Below are 21,590 nucleotides of genomic sequence, written 5' to 3' on the forward strand. Positions count from 1 at the left end.
CGCTGCATGGCGAAGGATGCCTCACCAGATCATACTAAACTTGAAATTACCTCGATATCACATGTGGGAAAGAACAGTGTGAATTGCTGTTCAAATACTCCAGAGTTCACGAGGTGGAAGCTAAATGAGTATTAGCTATTAGCCACACCAAGTGTGAATGAGGGCTGGTCCCAAACGTCACCCAATTCCTGTATTGAACTACTTTTGACCTTTGGGACACAGCCGAGATCTCGTATTGTTGCCATAAGCCCGGCTGGACCATAGTAATGGAGAGGGCTGAGAGGAGAAGGTTGTTACACCTATTATTGAGGAGTGCATATTTCCCATAAGGCCTTTGTTGATATTTTGTACACTGGGTCAGGTGGTCAATGACAACAAGTTAGTGTGTTTCTGGGTCAGTCTGTCTGTCTGTCTGTCTGTCTGTCTGCCAGTGTGTGTGTCAGTCATTCAGTCACAGTAGTATCCCACACCCTGTTTTTAGTCCCTGTAGTCTCTCTGAGGTTGGAGTGACGAGGCATTCCTTTGAACAGTCAATCAACCTGGCGCGCTCACAAACAACAGTGGGCTGCAGGGAAAATAGATATGCAAAAACAAACAAGCCAGGGCCTTGATCAAATCAAGGTTGAGAGAGGCTCTCTCTCTTTCTCTCTCTCTCCCTTTTCTCTCTTTCGTAGCATCACTTAAGACAATTATGTTAACCTTTATGAAATATGATATTTTGTGGAGAGCTATCACTCGTTTACCTATCTCTCTCTCCCTCTGTCACTCTCTCTCTCTCCCTCTGTCACTATCTCTCTCTCCCTCTGTCACTATCTCTCTCTCCCTCTGTCACTCTCTCTCTCTCCCTCTGTCACTCTCTCTCTCCCTCTGTCACTCTCTCTCTCTGTCACTCTCTCTCTCTCCCTCTGTCACTATCTCTCTCTCCCTCTGTCACTATCTCTCTCTCTCTGCCTGTTCTGGGGCAATCATGTGAGTCTTGATAAAATGTGATTTTTTTTCTTCCATGAAAAAGCATGAAATTACAGCAACACTATCGCGGTCTCTCCCCCATTTCATTTCTCTCTTCTGCCCTCCCTCCATCTTGGTCTCCCTCTACATCTTTATCACTCGTTCCCCTGTCCTCATCTCTCCATCGCAGTCCTCTCAATCTTCATTTCTCTCCCATCTCGTCATCCATTTTCCACTACTCTAGTAGTGGCTGGTAGTGTGTGTGTGTGTGTGTGTTCTGCACCCTGTCACCTCCTGTCATGGATTGAAGCACAAATTACACAGCACTGCTTCAGATATCAATGCTTCTCATATATATATAAAGAGAGAGAGAGAGAGAGAGAGAGCGTTTTTAGGAAATCATTTAGCAGTGAGAAGCCTACAGAGAGCTGGATATATACACCATATATTACAGGGATAGACCACAGCACTGTCATACCAAAACACACACTGTCTAAACGCCAGCGGAAAACAAATATGTTAATAAAGTCTAATCAGGATCTATTCTTCTCACACGCCATTTCTCTTTCTTTTGCTCCTCTATCTTTGCTGGCTGCCATGTCAAGCTAATGCTAAACATCATCAGGTCTCAGCCAGCCACACCCTCAGTCAAGCAGACAGGCAGACACGGTCTACGTCTGGAATGGCAGCCTATCCCCTGCATAGTGCACTGCATAGGGATTCATTTGGGACGCAGGCAGACACAGTGGTTATGTGAGAAATGGCGTAGCACACCGAGAAAGGCGAAACAGACTTGGACAGGCATAGGGGGCTCTGGTCAAAGGTAGTGCACTGCATAGGGAATAGGTTTCCATTTGGGCCGCAAGCAGACACAGTGGTACTGTGAGGAACGGTGGATCGGACAGAGACGGACCCAGACACAGCGGTAGACAGACGGAGAACCCATGCCCTGCAGAACAACCTTCTGCAGTACCACCAAGCTGCAGCGGGCTAGGCTACATGGGGCTGCTAAAACACTGCAGTCTGGGGAGAAAGGAGGAATTCGAAATGCAGTGGTTTATCAACTAGCACAAAACTGGGCCAGGAGACATCAAAAGGCCTCTCTGTGCCTTTGTAGTGTACACACACACAAATTATGGAAAACACAAACGGGGCGCACACACTTTCTCCAAAAGGCGCTTCCCTCGTTACTAAATGTTGCTAGGCTGGCATTCGAGTTCTGAAGCAGGAACCTTCGGCGGCTGGAAGGATAACGATGATAGGTATCTTGAAGGTGATTAGTGGAAAACCACTCCGTGTTGTGAAAGCCGCATCTCGATGTTGTACACCAGGCAATGACAGGACATTACAGGCCAAGCAGGGGCCCCACTAGGGATCCCACAGGAGTGGCATCAGATGGAGAGTAAAAACTCACAGAGTAGTCTGCTTCTCAATGGTGGCTGGTGGCACTTCGAAATCGGAGGACGGGCGCATAGTAATGGTTTGGAACGGAATCGATAGAACGGTATGGTTTCCATGTGTTTGATAGCGCTCCATTCCAGCCATTATTACGAGCTCTACTCCCCTCAACAGCCTCCACTGATTCTGCTGCTCCATGTACGACACCCGTGTTTCTCAACCTCCGCTCCGTGAGATGTTGCGGATCGGTTTAGATAGTTAAAACCTCTTATGGCTGCATCTTGTTCTCAATTTCCGCCTGAAGACATAACCTAATCTAACTGCCTGTTGCTCAGCCCCAGAGGCAAGGATGTATTGAATGTAGAAGAATATAACACAGTAGATCTGGTGGAAGAAAAGAGAAAGAAAGAGCATACGTTTTCTGTTTTTTATTGTAGTATCATCTTTCACATGTACTAGAATAGCCACACAGTCAGATAGGATGCTGGAGATCATTTTGATGGATAACACAAGAGGGCAACTGTAGGTGTGCAAAGTTTCAGACTGATAACTTCAGGAATGGGTGAGCTACATGACATTTAGCATGAAGTCACCCAGGTGTCCCACACAAGTTGCCCAAATGTACCCAAGTGGCCGAATTGGTGAAATGACCTATAACTATATACAACAGTGCAAATAACTATTTACAACATATCAAAAAGCAATTCTAACACAAAAAATATATATATAAAAATGTTTTAAAATAAATATTTTTTAAAAACTGTAGACACTTTTGCTGCCTGTGCCATGTCCCATAGCAGTCTCTTTCTGATGTAAAGCAGAGGTAAACTGAACAAGTGGTGCAGGTGATGGGGGACTTCATGCGACACAGAACACAACGACGCCTCCATGCTGTGCCCTTTTGGCCCTGAGGCACAGTCATGCCTGCAGTAATGAACTGTGGCATATGAACACCACTGGAGGCAGGAGTAGAGGGGGCAGAGGTAGAGCGGGCAGCTTGGCACCGGGGGCTCCCAGTCGGAGTCGCTATCACTGTGAAAGAAAACATTTTAAAAAATATTTATATTGTATGAGCCTTTTATCATCACATAAAATAAACAGATATGCATTGTATAGAGCAGAGGGAACAGTCACTAAGGTGAAGTGCTGTTCCATTCAACTCCGGCCATTGTTGTGGGCCTGCCCTCCCCCGAACAGCACCCAACGGCTATTTCATATGGAAATGGAGAAAAGTAGCAGGCGCAGTGGCCATGTGTGTGTTTGCTGTTCTACTCCATTCCATTTGAATAAAATATATATATATATATCTGACATGGAATATACAGTGGGGCTAAAAAGTATTTAGTCAGCCACCAATTGTGCAAGTTCTTCCACTTAAAAAGATGAGAGAGGCCTGTAATTTTCATCATAGGTACACTTCAACTATGACGGACTAAATGAGAAAAGAAAATCCAGAAAATCACATGGCCTCTCTCATCTTTTTAAGTGGGAGAACTTGCACAATTGGTGGCTGCCTAAATACTTTTTTGCCCCACTGTATGTATGTATATATATATATATATATATATATATATATATATATATATATATATATATATATATATATATATATATATACATACACACACACACACACACACACACACACACACACACACACACACAAACCAAAAAAACACACACACCCAAACAAACCACACATTTCATTGCTAATTGCATATATATATTTTTTTTTTTGCAAAAATAAATAACTATATATATTTATATTTCATAAACGGCATTAGCACTTACCCGTCCAGAAGTACGTCCTGTCCTTGCAGAAACAGCTCCTCAGCTCCTGTTTGAATCATAACACTCAAAGATTCCTCAAACAAAAAAATCTGTCTCACTTTCCCATTCAATCTCTTCTATAATCTGGTGCAAATCTGTATACTTAAACTTGGACTTCGCTTTTCCTGATTTATTCGCCATGATGTCTTCAATGAAATCGTTGAAAATACTACTTTCCAAAATACTGGAGTTCGTTACGCGTGCGATTACAAACAAGGAATGGTGGTCCAACCCATAACCATTACATATTGCCGTTTACCTCAGCTCATTGGCTATCTACCCAGCTAGATTTCAAGAAGATCAGTGGTCATTGGGCAGAAATACAGACAATCAACGAAGCTTCGTTAAAATTACTGGTGCGCAAGGAAGTCATTGCTCGTTGTCTTCAAATCAGTTCACTTCGGTCAATACTCCCCGCAAAAAAAACTATCACGTTTGTCTGTGTTGCAAACATCCAGAGGAATGCACTGAAACCAACCATGACTAGATAAACGATTGTTTACGGTGTGTAATCACGTCGAATGCTCCGTAAAAAATTGATAGAGATGGAATTCACAGCACAAACGGTTTACAAAATGTTTAGATTTAGGCTATAAAAATTGATTTTATCAAAGAAAACGGCACTTCATTGGATCACTGGGACCCTCAGGAAGAGAAATAAGAGCAAGATATCAGAATGTAAGTCATAATTTTACCTTCAGATGTGAATGTGTAAAAATTGTCATGGCGGAAAATGTTTCTGTTGTTGATTGCTCTTCTCAAACAAAAGCATGGGATTTGTTCTCTGTAATAGCTATTGTAAATCGGAAAACGTAGTTTGATTACCAAGATCCAAATCTTTTGAAGGATGTAAGACACTTGCATTTTCAAGAATGTTTAATGTTACGACGTTGTGTTTTTAGCTGTCACTCTGAAATGTCCCCTGATGTTGATCCCTGTACGGGGATCGCAGCCATAAGAGGATTATTAACGCCCTAAGTTACAGTAAAGTCCGTTCTACAGAGCCAGGTGTAAACGCAAGCGGCCCCCGAAAGAGGGCAAACCCTTTTTTTCTTCTTCGAGAAACCATGTGTTACACAGAATATTGGGCTGAGTAATGAGGTTTGACTTCAAGGCAGAGAAGCACTCTGTTGACGTTGAAGAGTGAAGCTCTCTGCTCTCTAAATAAAACGGAGCCTTCAGCCTTGGTGAGGAATGGGCACATTCTACTGAAGTGAGGTATGGAACTTCTGCCCAAATGATGCAGTTCTGCTAGCTCAAGGGAAGACATGGAATGTTCTATTCAGGTAAGGTATGCAATATTTTGTCAAATGTGTGGTTGGAATGTGAAGTCTGAGGTGTGTCTTAAATAGCACCATATTCCTAACAACTGCCAATATGCCACCATTACACTCTTGGAAAAAAGGGTTCTTCGGCTGTCCCCATTAGGATAACCTTTTTTGGATCCAGGTAGAACCCCTTTTTGGTTCCAGAGAGAACACTTTTGGGTTCAATGTAGAACCCTCTGTGGAAAGTGCTCTACATGGACCCCAAAAAGGGATCTATCCGGGAACCAAAAAGGGTTCTTCAAAGGGTTCTCTTATGGGGACAGCCGATAGACCCCACTAGATTATTAATAGCACCGTTTGTCCTAAGTGTGTCTGGGCCCTAGTCAAAAGAAGTGCACTATATGGGCAATAGGGTACTATTTGGGAAACAGACAGGGAGATTCTTAGAACGCTGTGGTCTAGTGAGGTACAGTTTGTAACTCTCTAGCTACCAAGGTTAATTATGGAACATTCTGCAGAGGTGACATGCATTTAAAAACAAAACACACACACACACACAGACACACACACACGCGCGCGCACACACACGCATGCATGCATGCATGCATCCAAGTACACGTGAACACACACACACACCCACACACACACAGAACAGCCCCCTACCCTAGGCGGCAGCTGTCATTCTGTCCCGTGGCTGGCAGCCTGTTATAAACCCTTGTTTTATCTGTCACTGCTACAGTATTTAACGAATTAACTCAACCCACAGGCTCCTTCTACAGTATATAACGAACTAACTCAACCCACAGGCTCCTGCTACAGTATTTGCTTAACTAACTCAACCCACAGGCTCCTGCTACAGTATTTGCCTATCTAACTCAACCCACAGGCTCCTGCTACAGTATTTGCCTAACTAACTCAACCCACAGCCTCCTGCTACAGTATTTGCCTAACTAAGTCAACCCACAGCCTCCTGCTACAGTATTTGCCTAACTAACTCAACCCCCAGCCTCCTGTACAAATACACTTCACTTCAGCCCCCGTTGAAAGGCCACGATCCTATCTACAATGACTGGAAAGACAGAAGAAATCGGCTGTTCCACATGACAGCCATAGGGCTCTGGTCAAAAGTGGTGCTTATATACAGTGGCAAGAAAAGGTGTGTGAACCTTTTGGAAATACCTGGATTTATGCATAAATTGGTCATAACACATTAACTGATCTTCATCTAATTCATAACAACAGACAAACACTGTCTGCTTAAACTAATAACACACAAACAAATGTGTCTTTATTGAACACACCGTGTAAACATTCACAGTGCAGGGTGGGAAAAGTATTTTAACCCTTGGATTTAATGACTGGTTGACCCTCCTTTGGCAGCAATAACTTCAACCAAATGTTTGCTGTAGTTGCGGATCAGAACTGCATAACGGTCAGTAGGAATTTTGGAACATTCCTCTTTACAAAAATGTTTCAGTTCAGCAATATTCTTGGGATGTCTGGTGTGAACTGCTCTCTTGAGGTCATGCCACAGCACCTCATTCGGGTTGAAGTCAGGACTCTGACTGGGCCACTCCAGAAGGTGTATTTCCTTCTGTTGAAGCCATTCTGTTGTTGAATTACTTCTGTGTTTTGCGTCATTGTCTTGTTGGATCAACCAACTTCTGGGTGATGTCCGGTTGAGCTTCAATTGGCGGACAGATAGCCTTACATTATGTCTTGATAAACTTGGGAAATCTGTCGATGATAGCAAGCTGTCCAGGCCCTGAGGCAGCAAAGCAGCCCCAAACCATGATGCTCCTTCCACCATACTTTACAGTTGGGTTGAGGTTGATGTTGCTGTGCTGTGCAGTGCCTGTTTTTCTCCACACATAGTGTTGTCTGTTCCTTCCAAACAACTCAACTGTAGTTTCATCTGTCCACAGAATATTTTGCCAGTAGCGCTGTGGAACATTCTGGTGCTCTTTTGAGAATTTCAGACGTGCAGCAATGTTGTTGTTTTTTTAACAGCAGTGGCTACTTCCGTGGTGTCCTCCCATGAACACCATTCTTGTTTAGTGTTTTACATATTGTAGACTCGTCAACAGAGATGTTCCAGAGATTTCTGTACGTTTTTAGCTGACATTCTTCTTGACCAGTTTAGGCCAGGAGCACACTACCTCACAACACCTCAACTCTGCTGTGGCTAATTATTGGTAATAGGGTTGCAACCGGTAACTCGCCAAAGTTTTCCAGAAATCCTGGTTAGAAGATTCCACATTTCCTGCTTATTCCCTTCTGATTCTGATAATCTTCCAACCGTGATTTCTGGAGGAAAAATGACATTTTTAGAAAGATTTTGCTACCCTAGTTGATAGGTTTGATTAAAAAATATATTTTCATTGCATATTAGATACACATGCCCTACAGTATGAACGTCTTGATATCTTGTATTTACTGTCAAATTCCAAGATGCAACTAAACGTGTGGATACACACGATAATGAGTTATTATAACGTATAAGTATGGTGTTTAATACAGTTGGTGTTTAATGGAATTAGGACATGTGGCTTCCATGGAGAGATAGTAGCAGAAATCCCTGAGCCTCGGGATAGGAGGGTTTAGGATGTGTCCAAAATGGTAACCTATTCCCATACGGACCCTGGTCAAATGTAGTGCACTATGAAGGAAATAGAGTACCATTTAGGATGCAAGCCCTATTCTCTGTGCTGCAGCTAGCCCTGTTTTCAGACCAGGCAGTTTTTCAAACTAATCTTTCAGCCAAAAGCCGACAAGCTCGCTCTCCAGTTGGTTTTCATTGTTTGACTAAATCATGAATGACTTTGTAATTAAATCTTGATTCCATCATGTTCGCTCCTCGTGCGAATTCTCTGAAATCAGCCGATCCTTCATGGCTTCACATTATGGTTTAACCACGTCTGATTTTTATCGCCTTATGCTCTAATTTCATTTCCGCCTTTCTATCTGCTCTCTCCCTCTTTCTTTGCTGCTTTTCTTCTTCTTTTTCTCTCCAGGCTATTATCTTCCACTCTTCAATTCAGTTCAATTGAAATGGCTTTAATATCCCCAAACCAATGGTTATTGATGCCATGGCAAAGATAGCATGCGATACAGGTCTTCAAAATAGGGATCCCTCTCCTCTCCTCTCCTCTCCTCTCCTCTCCTCTCCTCTCCTCTCCTCTCCTCTCCTCTCCTCTCCTCTCCTCTCCTCTCCTCTCCTCTCCTCTCCTCTCCCTCCCTCCTCTCCTCTGCCTCTCCCCTCCCCTCCCCTCCCCTCCCCTCTCCTCTGCCTCTCCCCTCCCTCCCCTCCCCTCTCCTCTCCTCTCCCTCCCCTCCCCTCCCCTCCCCTCCCCTCCCCTCTGCCTCTCCTCCCCTCTCCTCTCCTCTCCTCTCCTCTCCTCTCCTCTCCTCTCCTCTCCTCTCCTCTCCCTGATGAAATGATCAGCCTGTAGACAGCAGAGGATGTTGTTATTGGGACACCTGACCCCCCCCGCATAAGACCAGCATGTTATCGTCACATTCACTTAAAACAAAGAATTCAGTGTAGTCTGATGCAGTCTTATCTCTGTCATAGCAGCTCTTGTTCTATCTAATGCAACGCATACGACAGAAACACACATACCCACACTGGTACACACGCGTCCCAACAAATACACGCATGTATACACCACACATACGTACAAATATAAAATGGGGTCCGGAATATCTTGTGCTGCTTAAAATGTAACCTATAAATGTAACCTATATTTAACTAGGCAAGTCAGTTAAGAGCAAATTCTTATTTACAATGACGGCCCTACCCCGGCGACGCTGGGACAATTGTTCGCCACCCTATGGGACTCTCAATCACGGCCGGATGTGATACAGCCTGGATTCGAACCAGGGTGCATTTGACCTCTGGGCCACTCGGGAGCCCAAATTGACATCCTTGATAGAGATGAGCAAAGAATACTGTATAAAAATAAATCATTCAAATACGGCGCTATATTGTATGCTCAAAAATAGCTCAGAGAAAGAGATTTTGTTTAACAAGTAATATTTCTTTCCTAAAAAAGATACGGGTCAATATTATTTGATATTATTTTTGTGTTTTCAATGCCTTTCGATATCTCACCTTGCGAGGATAACAGCACTGGGCCTTTTTCAAAAATGTTTTATGAGTTGGAGAACGTCTGCATGTATGTAAACATCCGTCTAGGTACACCATTAGTGAGGATCATTCACACAACTAAAGGACAACACAGGAAAAAACGTCTGACACTGCAGTTCCTCACAATAAAATGGCAGCTCTTAAGATTGTTCAATTCAATTCAAGCCACAGGCTTTCAATGGGTTTCAAGTTCAGAGACTGAGATGGCCGTTGCAAAATGCAGATTTTGTGGCAAATATAACCATTTCTTTGTGGATGTTGATGTGTAATTGGGGTTATTGTCTTCCTGAAAGATCCACAAAGTTTGTCCTGGTATTGGATAAAGTTCATGATGCCGTTGACCTCAACAAGGGCCCCAGGACCAGTGGAGGCAAAATTGCCCCATATCATCAACAATCCGCCACCATATTTTACAGTAGGTATGGGGTTATTTTCAGGCTCATGCGTTCTCATTTCGATGCCAAACCCACCACTGGTGTGCAAGGCCACAGAGCTCTATTTTCAGGTCATCTGACCAAAACACCGGTTCCAATCCAACTGCCAATGCTGGTAAGCAAACTCTAGGAGTTTGTTGCATGACATGAAAATAGAGGTATTTTTGAGCATACAGTATAGAATTCGAATTACTTCTTTTTTTAAAGTCATTTTTGCTCATCTTTATCAAAGGTGTCAATAATTTCGGACCCCAATTTACATGCACATGTGCGCGCGCACACAACATCCATCTTCCCTTTTCAGATGACGAGATGAGCATGCATGATTGACAATCCTGCAATTGGTTGATGGCATATCACGGCCATATGTTAGACCCTGTTAATGCCACTCTAAATTGCATGATGTTGTTTTTATGCGGCCTCGTCTTCAGCCTCACAACACCAAAAATGTCTGGTCTCAAATGGCAGCCTATTCCCTATTTAGTGCACTACTTTTTTTTAATTCTTTTTTTTTTTTTGGAATTTTCCCCCTTTTTCCCCCCAATTCCATGGTATCCAATTGTTTAGTAGCTACTATCTTGTCTCATTGCTACAACTCCCGTACGGGCTCGGGAGAGACGAAGGTTGAAAGTCATGCGTCCTCCGATACACAACCCAACCAAGCCGCACTGCTTCTTAACACAGCGCCATCCAACCCGGAAGCCAGCCGCACCAATGTGTCGGAGGAAACACCATGCACCTGGCAACCTTGGTTAGCGCGCACTGCACCCAGCCCGCCACAGGAGTCGCTGGTGCGCGATGAGACAAGGATTTCCCTACTGGCCAAACCCTCCCTAACCCGGACGACGCTAGGCCAATTGTGCGTCGCCCCACGGACCTCGCGGTCGCGGCCGGTTACGACAGAGCCTGGGCGCGAACCCAAAGTCTCTAGTGGCACAGCTGGCGCTGCAGTACAGCACCCTTAACCACTGCGCCACCCAGGAGGCCCTGTGCAATACTTTTAACCAAAATATATAGGGAATCGGGTGCCACTTGGGAATTGTCCAATGAGTTCCATTCCACCAGGATGAGGATGGCACATTGGCCTATCATAAATCAACTGTGAGGGGAGGTCAGGGCTGCTGTGTGCTGAACACTAGGACAGTGTCCCTAATGGCACCCCATTCCTTATGTAGTGCACTACTTTTGACCAGAGCCCTCCTATTCTTCCTCCTCCTCTTCCTCCCCATCAACCTCAATATAGAGCGATACAGACAATGTAATGTCATTGCACCGTAAGTAGATCTGTGCTGTGCAGTAGGCAGGCAGCCACGCAGACCAACTTAGTCCACGGTAACTGGGTTCGAGGTTAAATCTCATGGTCCTGTGCTTTCTCACGGGCTAGATCAAGCGGAACACTCTGCCTCTCTCTCTCTCTCTCTGTCTCCCTGACAGCCTGTGACAAGCTCACCCAGGGCTCAGCTGAAAAAATACCAACACCCACGGACACACTGCTCCCTCAGTTTCTCTGTCTCTCTTACCCTCTGTGTCTTTATCTATTTCGCTCTCGCTCGTGCTCTCTCTTACCCTCTCTGTCTATCTATTTCTCTTTCTCTCTCTTATCCTCTCTGTCTTTATCTATTGCTCTCTCTCTCTCTCTCTCTCTCATCCTCTGTCTTTATCTATTGCTCTCTCTCTCTCCATCTAATTCTGTTCGATTTCACTCTTTCTTCCCCTCTCTGAACCCCATCTCTACTCCTCTCCTCCCATTCTCTCCTCTGTCTTATTCTCTCCTCCCCTCCTCATGTATCCTCCCATTCTCTCCTATCTTTCCCATTTCAAGCCTGGGGCATCTCATCTCTATCTCTTGTCCACTCTTATTTGCACACACTCACTCCAATATATGTTCATCTCATATACAGTACAGTACACACTCTCTGTCTCATCACACACACACTCTCTCTCTCTCTCTCTCTCTCTCTCCCATTCAGTCACAGACACATTGCTGCATCTCCAGAGGGCCAGTGAGTAGTGTGGTTGGAGCTGGTCCTGGGTCAGAGCCCAGTGGATGGCCAGTCTCAGTCCCAGGATTAATTACCTTACTGTGGGTTATTTACCTTGGCCCTTACCTGGCCCTCCCAACAGGCCTTGGTCCGCGCCACTGGAGAATTCATCACCATCACCCCACCTGCATTATCTTCTCTCTGGAACACTGACTCACTGAATTGCCCATAGGGCTCTAGTCAAAAGTAGTGCACTAGTTAGGAAATAGGGTGGCATTTTGGATGCAGACACTGACTTCCTGACTCACGGACTCTATGAAACCAACCAACCTGACCAAATGACTGTTATAACCTGGACCACCGTCTCTAACCACATTCTACAACCCTTGTCCCAATCTCTAAACCAGACCACATTCTCTAAACCAGACCACATTCTATAAACCAGACCACATTCTATAAACCGGAATTCTCTAAACAGGACCACATTCTCCAAACCCGGACCACATTCTATAAACCGGACCACATTCTCCAAACCGGACCACATTCTATAAACCAGACCACATTCCCTAAACCGGACCACATTCCCTAAAAGGGATTTCTCTAAACAGGACCACATTCTCCAAACCGGACCACATTCTCCAAAACCGGACCACATTCTATACAGGACCACATTCTCTAAACCGAACCACATTCTCTACCACATTCTCTAAACAGGACCACATTCTCTAAACCGGACCACATTCTCCAAACCGAACCACATTCTCTAAACCGGACCACATTCTCTAAACAGGACCACATTCTCTAAACCGGAATTCACTAAATAGGACCACATTCTCTAAACAGGACCACATTCCCTAAACCGGAACACATTCTATAAACCGGTCCACATTCTCTAAACCAGACCACATTTTCTAAACCAGACCACATTCTCTAAACCGGACCACATTCTCTAAACAGGACCACATTCTCTAAACCGAATTCACTAAATAGGACCACATTCTCTAAACAGGACCACATTCCCTAAACCGAACACATTCTATAAACCGGTCCACATTCTCTAAACCAGACCACATTTTCTAAACAGGACCACATTCTCTAAACCAGACCACATTCTCTAAACAGGACCACATTCCCTAAACCGAACACATTCTATAAACCGGTCCACATTCTCTAAACCAGACCACATTTTCTAAACCAGACCACATTCTCTAAACCGGACCACATTCTCTAAACAGGACCACATTCTCTAAACCGGAATTCACTAAATAGGACCACATTCTCTAAACAGGACCACATTCCCTAAACCGGAACACATTCTATAAACCGGTCCACATTCTCTAAACCAGACCACATTCTTTAAACAGGACCACATTTTCTAAACAGGACCACATTCTCTAAACCAGACCACATTCTCTAAACAGGACCTCATTCTCTAAACAGGACCTCATTCTCTAAACAGGACCTCATTCTCTAAACCAGACCACATTCTCTAAACCGGACCACGGACCAACATGATGATACACAAACAATATCTTGTAGAATTGTTAAACAGGTCTATAACTTTAAAAATATATATATTCCCCCCCTAACAGTTCTACAAGGCAGATCAGAAGCAGGAACTACCTCGGTGAGGTGTGGGTTGGGGTTGAAGCCACACTGGTTGCACACCGTGGATCGGCACTGGGTGCAGGTGCTGCAGTTTGGCTGGTTGTCCTCCGTGGTGCCCGTCAGGTCGGCCGTCTTACAAACGGGGCACAGCTTGCTGCTGGGCATGGGGGCGATCTGGGGCACGGAGTAGGGTGAGGTGGGGGTGACGGCGGGGGACACCGATGGGGACCGTCCTGTCCTGCTACTACCCACGTCCACCTGGAGGTTCTTGCGGGCAACATGACTCTGACCCTGCTGCTCCCTCTGGGAGGCCAGGCGGTCCCCCGTCCCAGGCCCAGTCTGGACCCCCGCCTTGGGCCCGGACCCAGGGTCTGTCTGGGGGAGTCTTCCAGAGATGCTGTGGAGGACAGACACACGTTAGACTCTCGTTAGAGGATGTTAGGTTACACCTCAGAAAAACAGGCCTTTTGGGGGTCAAAAATTAAACTGAAACCTCTTAAAGTGTTAAACAGGGAGCAATGATTTTGAATATCACAAGTAACAACATTTAAACATTTCTATTTATTTGGTCATGAATCCTGAATGAAAGGGTTTGCAAGTTGCCAATTTGCTTTGGCCAATACCAATATGGGCACGAAAAATGAAAGACTGTGTGAGCTGGAGAAATGGTCTGTTTTCTCCTGGTGAGATAAGAGGAGAACAGCGTTTGGCTCCTTCAAAGAGCGGTGAATGGTTTTTTTCCCTTTCTGCTTCACTGCTTCCTCTTCCTCGCCCACAGTTTTCAGCCTTCTGACCCCCTGGCAGTGGAAAAGACAGGCTGAGTCTCACATGGCTCCCTATTCCCTATATAGTGCACTACTTTTGACCAGAGCCCAGGTCATAAATAGTGCACTAAATAGGGTGCCATTTGAGGCACAGCCTCAGTTTCCCCTACAGCATAGTAGCTCTGGAGATGGAAGGAAGAAGTAGGCAACTGGACAAAACACTCGCCCTCTCCATCACACACACACACCTCGCCAACCCCGCGGGTCCTCTGAGTACTGAACCAAGCATGCATACATGTAATTCAAGTAGTGGTTTGTGTTGAGTCTATATGGAATAAATGTGCTGGTGTCTGCAGCCTATGAGAGGTTTAGATAAGATTGAGTCTTGGGTATGGAAAATGCCTTTCCGGTGACTTGTCTCTGTGGACTTAACGCCGTTAAGAAGAAAATACGAGAGGAGAAGGTGGTTTAAATCAGACGTTAGCAGCACTAACAACTTCCCCTCTTGTCTCTTTTTCTCTTTCCCAATCTGCCCTCTCTGCCCCGCAGACACCCGCCCACGGAGTGGCTACAGCAATTCAAACAGAAGTCCTAGCTTTCTGCTTCCCTGAGAGAACAAGCCACGCTACGCAGGCCTTTGTTTTGATGCGCACGTCTTCTTCAAAGTCCAGGAGCCTCCTTCAGTAGTCAAGACTCTGTTCGGCAGCACACCACTTCCAAGGGCGGGAGAAGGAGATGGAAATGAGGGAAGAGGAGAATGAAAATAGAACTGTTTGTGACAGTGAGTCACTGAAGACGGGCTGAGCAGAGTGGAGCAGAGCAGCATGTTGTGAAGCAGCGCTCAACTCACCCGTTTTTCCGCTCTCACTCTCTCTCTAGGAACCGTTCTGTTCACCTAAGACCTGCTCACAGAAACACTAGCACTAGAAAAGGCTTGACAAGAAGTCTCCTCGACAAAGTCTTCCTGGCAGTGTGCCAATAGGATCCGTAATAAGGAGCCGAATGAAAAGGAGCTGAGCTAGGCTCCCGGGTTACATCAAATATACATCTACGAGATGCATAATGTCTTATTAGAAGAGCGCCAAGCATGTTGTTCTACATTGGGCAAAGTGCCCATCATCGTAGTAATACTGGCTATCACCGTTCAACTCGCGGAAAACGATTGCATTTCTCCATTCCATCATTCACAACTTTTATTACTAACAACTGCAACTAGTTTGGAAAGGGGTCAAATGAAGCAGTATTAAAAAATATAATGTTTGGTGGCAACTAAAATGTTTTCATTTGGGTTCAAAACCTATCGTTTCTGCTAATGAAGGTTTGTAGAGTGGAATCCCATGTGGTCCTGACAAAGCCCAAGCCTCAGGCGTTAAACAAACAAAGCCCAAACCTCAGGCGATAGACAAACAATCCCAAACACACACACACACACACACACACACACCAGGCATTAAAACCAAACGGCAGGAAGCCACGAGTGGGATAGCAGCGCTCTATGCTCATCCATACGCTCATCCACCTCTTCAAAACAACCTCTTCAGACGCTTTCATCCACCAGTGAACAGCACTCTGTTGAACGCAAAGCACCTTTGGGATTTTGCATCTGTTGTTATTAAGCAATAAGAGGAAAGGCAGGTGGTTTGCTTTATCCCAGAGTGAAAAGCATAAACGCTTGGTGCAACTCTCCTCTCCGATAAGCGTCGCTCTGAGTCTGGTGCCAGTGGAAGTGAGTAGGAAGCAGAGCCTTTTGTTGGTGTGCGGTTAGAGCGAGAGAGCTAGGCTCCGAACCACCGTGCTAAATACCAATGTCAGAGACGAGCAAGTGAACAGCGTTTTCTTACCTACACAGCTCAACAACGCATCTGCAGTAGGCCTACCGATGTATAGTGTGTACAGCAATTACCTTCAGTGAAGGCTACTATAGAACACAACATTCTGAGTACAGACAGATATCTATGTTCTCAGCCGTTACAAATGAATCCACAGCATGCAGTGTATCCTCTCAGTACGGAGGCCTCTCCCCTCACTGCACATTTTCAACGCAGATAGATACTAGAATCATATAGGCCATTTAGCAGAAACCTTTATTCAAAGCACTTTACAATCATGCGTGCATACGTTTTTTTTTGTATGGGTGGCCCCAGCGGGAATCGAACCCACAATCCAGGCGCCACGCTCTACCAACTGAGCCACATGTCAAATTAGGCCAAGACACAATTCCAGGCACGGACAGATATTCAGACACTGTCGAAGGTACAACCACAGCTGCTGTACTCAGCACACAGAGCTCCTCCGTGAAGAGACAGACGGCCTGACCTCCTCAGAACCAACACAGGGCTGTGCTCACTAATGGCGCTTCATGTGGGACCTTTTAGCAGTGAATTATTCCAATCTATACGCAATATATATTGAAATAAATGGACAGGCAATTACCATTTCCTTCATGAACATGGTCAGTGGCAGGGAACTCAATATTTCAGCAGCAGGAGATGGTGCTGGGGTGTCTCTCAAATGTAACCCTATTCCCCTTTATAGTGCACTCCTTTTGACTCATAGGTCCTGAAAGTAGTGCACTATATAGGGAATAGTGTGCCGTTGGAGAAGCAGACCGGGTTTCTCTGACTCCCTCCCATCTTTCTCCTGATAGAGGTAATAGTCTGGAGAAAATCTCACACCCCAGAGAGTTTCTTAGTTTGTACATAGATTTACATCATCCCCTCTGTCTTCTACTGGAAGGGAAATGGCTAGCCAGCTGAGAGTGAGAATTAGATTGTCTCTCTCTCTCTCTCTCTCTCTGTGTCTGTGTGTGTGTGTTTGTGTGTATATGTGCATTTCTTTAACAAAGACACTCAGACACTGCATGACATTCCTACTCAAATGTTGTGTGCGTGTGCGTGCATGCGTGTGCGTGCGTGTGTGCGTGCATGCGCGTGTGTGCGGGCACGAGGAAGAGGGATAAGTAGGAACGTAAGAGTGAAGGTCTCCATGTGAACGTAATATGTGTGCACAACATGTTCAGCATTGTGAAGGATCTCAGATCCAAATATCCGTGTACTGTATGTTTGTGAGATTCCATGGCAGTAAACTGGGAGTACATACATAAGCATTTATGATACAACAACCACCTATCATCACTATCAGCTTGATCAAGTCAACCACTGATGCTCTTTTTACTGTGGGAACAACACCATGGATCATTCAGAGACAAGGTGAAACATCACAAAGGATAAATCACAGTAGGGAAGAGCTTGTGTGTTTATCACAAATGGCCCCCTGTTCCCTTTATGGGACCATTGAGCTCTCGTCAAAAGTAGTGCATTATATAGGGAAAAGGGGACCATTGGGCCCTGGTCAATAGTAGTGCACAAAAATAGGGAATAGGGGGCCATTTGGGATGCATCATGATGAATGAATCGCCTGGTCTTGGCCACGTCTGAGGTTTGGGAACCATTGTGAAAATATGCCATTATTTGATTATAATATTTTGAATATGCCATTATTCCAAAACATGTCAATATCTGCAAGTAATATAGATCTTGATTCAAGGCAACGATGTGGCCAAGATTGCAGGGAGGGAGCCATTTCCCCAAGCTTTTCTATCACCTAGGTGACAGTGCAATGAAAAATAACGCAGAATGACTACAGGATTATGATGGGGTACACTACTTTTGACCAAGGACCATAGGGCTCTGGTCAAAAGTAGTGCACTATATAGGGCACAGGGTGCCATTTGGGACATATTCTGTGCCTGTCTGCACATTCCAAGCTTACCCTTGAGTCTCTGTGGAAGCACAAAAGGCAGGGATATTCCTGTGGAAATCGGAAATGGGACCCTAGACTATATAGTGGCCTGCTTTTGACATGGGTCCATAGCAGTGCAGTGCACCATATTAGAAATGGGGTGCCATTTCAGACACAGGTCTTTAACACAAACCAACTCAGAATAATTAGATGGGCCCTGGTCAAAAGTAGTGCACCATTTGGGATGCAAATAATCCTCAACGGTCATCGTCAAATCTGTCTGATTGCATACTGCAGATCAATGACGAGCCAACCAAGCAGCCATGATTGAAAGGACAATCACGTGACCGGGTGTCTGATCCATTAGGCAACGTATAAGTCCCAAATGGAACCCTATTCCCTGTGGGACCCTGGTCAAAAGTAGTGCACTACATAGGGAATTAGGGCACCATTTGGGAGATGCAACGGATACAAATGCTGATTAGCAACAGCTACTCCCATGGGCCTTGTGGAGGGGTATCTGAGTAAGCCTAGAGACATGTGGTTGTCTGGCAGCTACAGCTTGGAGTGCTTGGGTTCATCGTAGACCTCTGTTTTTTTCTAGGCCATTTCTACGACTACTGCTTAACATTACCAGATGTTCAGCTAAATTAAAAATACACTCTGCATAGTGCAATCTATGTTCCCATGTGCTTCATTGGCATTTTCCACCCTCATCACGTCTGATGAAGACCTAGGTGTGAAAACGTTGCCAATCAAGTTCAGTGGCTCAGTCACCACACACACACACACACACGGTTTGCATCCCAAATGGCACCCTATTCCCTCTATTCTCTATGGGCCCAGGTCAAAAGTAGTGCACTATATAGGGAATAGGGGGCTATATGGGACATGGATTTAGGTCTCACCTCTGTTAGGCAGTTTGTCGGGAATGTGAGACGAAGATAGCAATGAGCCTTTAAAACCACCTACTGTTTTTTTTAATGAAACATGGTAATGGGTTTCTATCTCTCTCGCCCTCTCTCTCGCCCTCTCTCCCTACCTCTCTCCTTTCTCTCTCTCCAGAGAGACGGCTACACACATATATGTTGCAGTCTCACACCGATTGATTTGCCATGGGCTATTGGCTGAGATATCACCATAAAACATAGCCACGGAAAATGCAGAGCGAACAGCACCAACCGTCGAACCCATCTGTGGTTGTCACAGGCTGGGTGATTTGTGATGTACATGTGGCACCACCCAGAGAGACAGAAATTCACCGATATGCGAGGAGGAATCTGAATTGACGTTCACAGAATTCACCGACTGCACATGCAAAAATAGGCATACATACCGCCTGGACTAGCCTCCTGTGATCCAGAGGGTGTACTTCACTGAAAGAAAGGGACCCATAGGATACCCTGGAGGTCCCCCCCACCCCCAGATGTCATAAGCCATGGCAAAAAAACTAACAAAAAAATTACAGGAGTATTTCTTGTAGCCTCATGGCAAGATGTGTAGAACACCAGGAAATTTGCTTTAAAATTCAGAATTTTCTCAGCCTCATCGCAAAATGTGTAGAATAGCATGAGATTAGCTATACAACTGAAAATGTTTCTCTCTGCCCCCTGGCAATATGTGTAGAAATGCAGGAAATTAGCTTTCAAACAGCAAGATTTTCGCTCAGCCTCATGGCAAAGCGTGTAGAATAGCATGGCGTTAGCTATACAACTGCACATTTTTCTCTTTGCCCCATAGCAAAATGTGTAGAATTGTAGAAAGTTAGCTGTTTGTTTCCCCCAAAATCACATATATAAATTATATATATTTACACACAACTGCGACTAAAAGTATGTGGACACCTGCTCACCGAACATCTCACTTCAAAATCATGGGCATTAATATGGAGTTGGTCCCTGTTGCTGCTACAACAGCCTCCACTCTTCTGGGAAGGCTTTCCACTAGATGTTGGAAAATTGCTGCGGGGACTTGCTTCCATTCAGCTACAAGAGCATTAGTGAGGTTGGGCACTGATGTTGGGTGATTAGGCCTGGCTCGCAGTCGGTGTTTTAATTCATCCCAAAGGTGTTTGATGGGGTTGAGGTCAGAGCTCTGTGCAGGCCAGTCAAGTTCTTCCACACCGATCTGTACAAACCCTTTCTGTATGGACCTCGGTTCGTGCACGGGGGCATTGTCATGCTGAAACAGGAAAGGGCCTTCCCCAAATTGTTTCCACAAAGCTGAAAGAGTTAAGATTTCCCTTAACTGGCACTAAGGGGCCTAACCCAAACCATGAAAAACACCCCCAACCATTATTCCTCCTCCACCAAACTTTACAGTTGGCACTATGCATTGGGGCAGGTAGCATTCTCCTGGCATCTGTCCAACCCAGATTTGTCCGTCGGACTGCCAGATAGTGAAGCATCACTCCAGAGAACGCGTTTCCACTGCTCCAGATTCCAAAGGCGGGTTTCAATGCTCGGACATTGAAACCCATTTCGTGAATCTCCTGACGAACAGTTCTTGTGCTGAGGTTGCTTCCAGAGGCAGTTTGGTAGTGAATGTTGCAACGGACAGATGATTTTTACGTGCTACGCGCTTCAGCACTCGGTGGTCCCGTTCTGTGAACTTGTGTGGGCTACCACTTCGCTGCTGAGCTGTTGTTGCTCCTAGACATTTCCACTTCAAAATAACAACAATTTTAAGAACTGGAAAGGTGGCATCCTACAACGGTGCTACATTGAAAGTCAATGAGCTCTTCAGTAAGGCCATTCTACTGCCAACGTTTGGAAATGTGCTCTATTTAATAAACCTGTCAGCAATGGGTGTGGCTGAAATAGCCGAATCCACTCATTTGAAGTGGTGTCCACACATACATACACACACACACACACACACACACACACACACACACACACACACACACACACACATTCATACCAACATATCTATATATATACACAGTACGAGTCAAAAGTTTGGACATGCCTACTCATTCAAGGGTTTTCCTTTATTATTATTTTTTTCTACGTTGTAGAATAATAATGAAGACATAAAAGCTATGAAATAACACATATGGAATCATGTAGTAACCAAAAAGGTATTAAACAATTCAAAATATATTTTATATTTGAGATTCTTCAAAGTAGCCACCCTTTGCCTTGATGACAGTTTTGCACACTCTCGGCATTCTCTCAACCAGCTTCATGGGGTATTCACCTGGAATGCATTTCAATTAACAGGTATGCCTTGTTAAAAGTTCATTTGTGGAATGTATTTCCTTCTTAATGCGTTTGAGAAAATCAGTTGTGTTGTGACAAGGTAGAGGTTATATACAGAAGATAGCCCTATTTGGTAAAAGACCAAGTGTTTTCTTCAAGTGCAGTCGCAAAAACCATCAAGCGTTATGATGAAACTTGCTCTCATCAGGACTGCCACAGGAAAGAAAGACCCAGAGTTACCCCTGCTGCAGAGGACAAGTTCAT

The 21,590-nt window shown here is 44.9% G+C and overlaps 1 protein-coding gene across 1 annotated transcript in view; it reads right to left on the reverse strand.

Moving 5' to 3' along the window:
• The window catches only part of LOC112222711 (protein bassoon-like), a 137,826-nt gene that overhangs the window by 112,246 nt on the left and 3,990 nt on the right, over window positions 1–21,590 (reverse strand). The window contains exon 2 of the mRNA XM_042305280.1: window positions 13,634–14,015. Within this exon, the coding sequence (XP_042161214.1) occupies window positions 13,634–14,015 (382 nt within the window). The remainder of the gene's footprint in view (window positions 1–13,633; window positions 14,016–21,590) is intronic.

This window comes from Oncorhynchus tshawytscha, linkage group LG02 (genome assembly GCF_018296145.1).
Source record: "Oncorhynchus tshawytscha isolate Ot180627B linkage group LG02, Otsh_v2.0, whole genome shotgun sequence".
Lineage (NCBI taxonomy): Eukaryota > Metazoa > Chordata > Actinopteri > Salmoniformes > Salmonidae > Oncorhynchus > Oncorhynchus tshawytscha.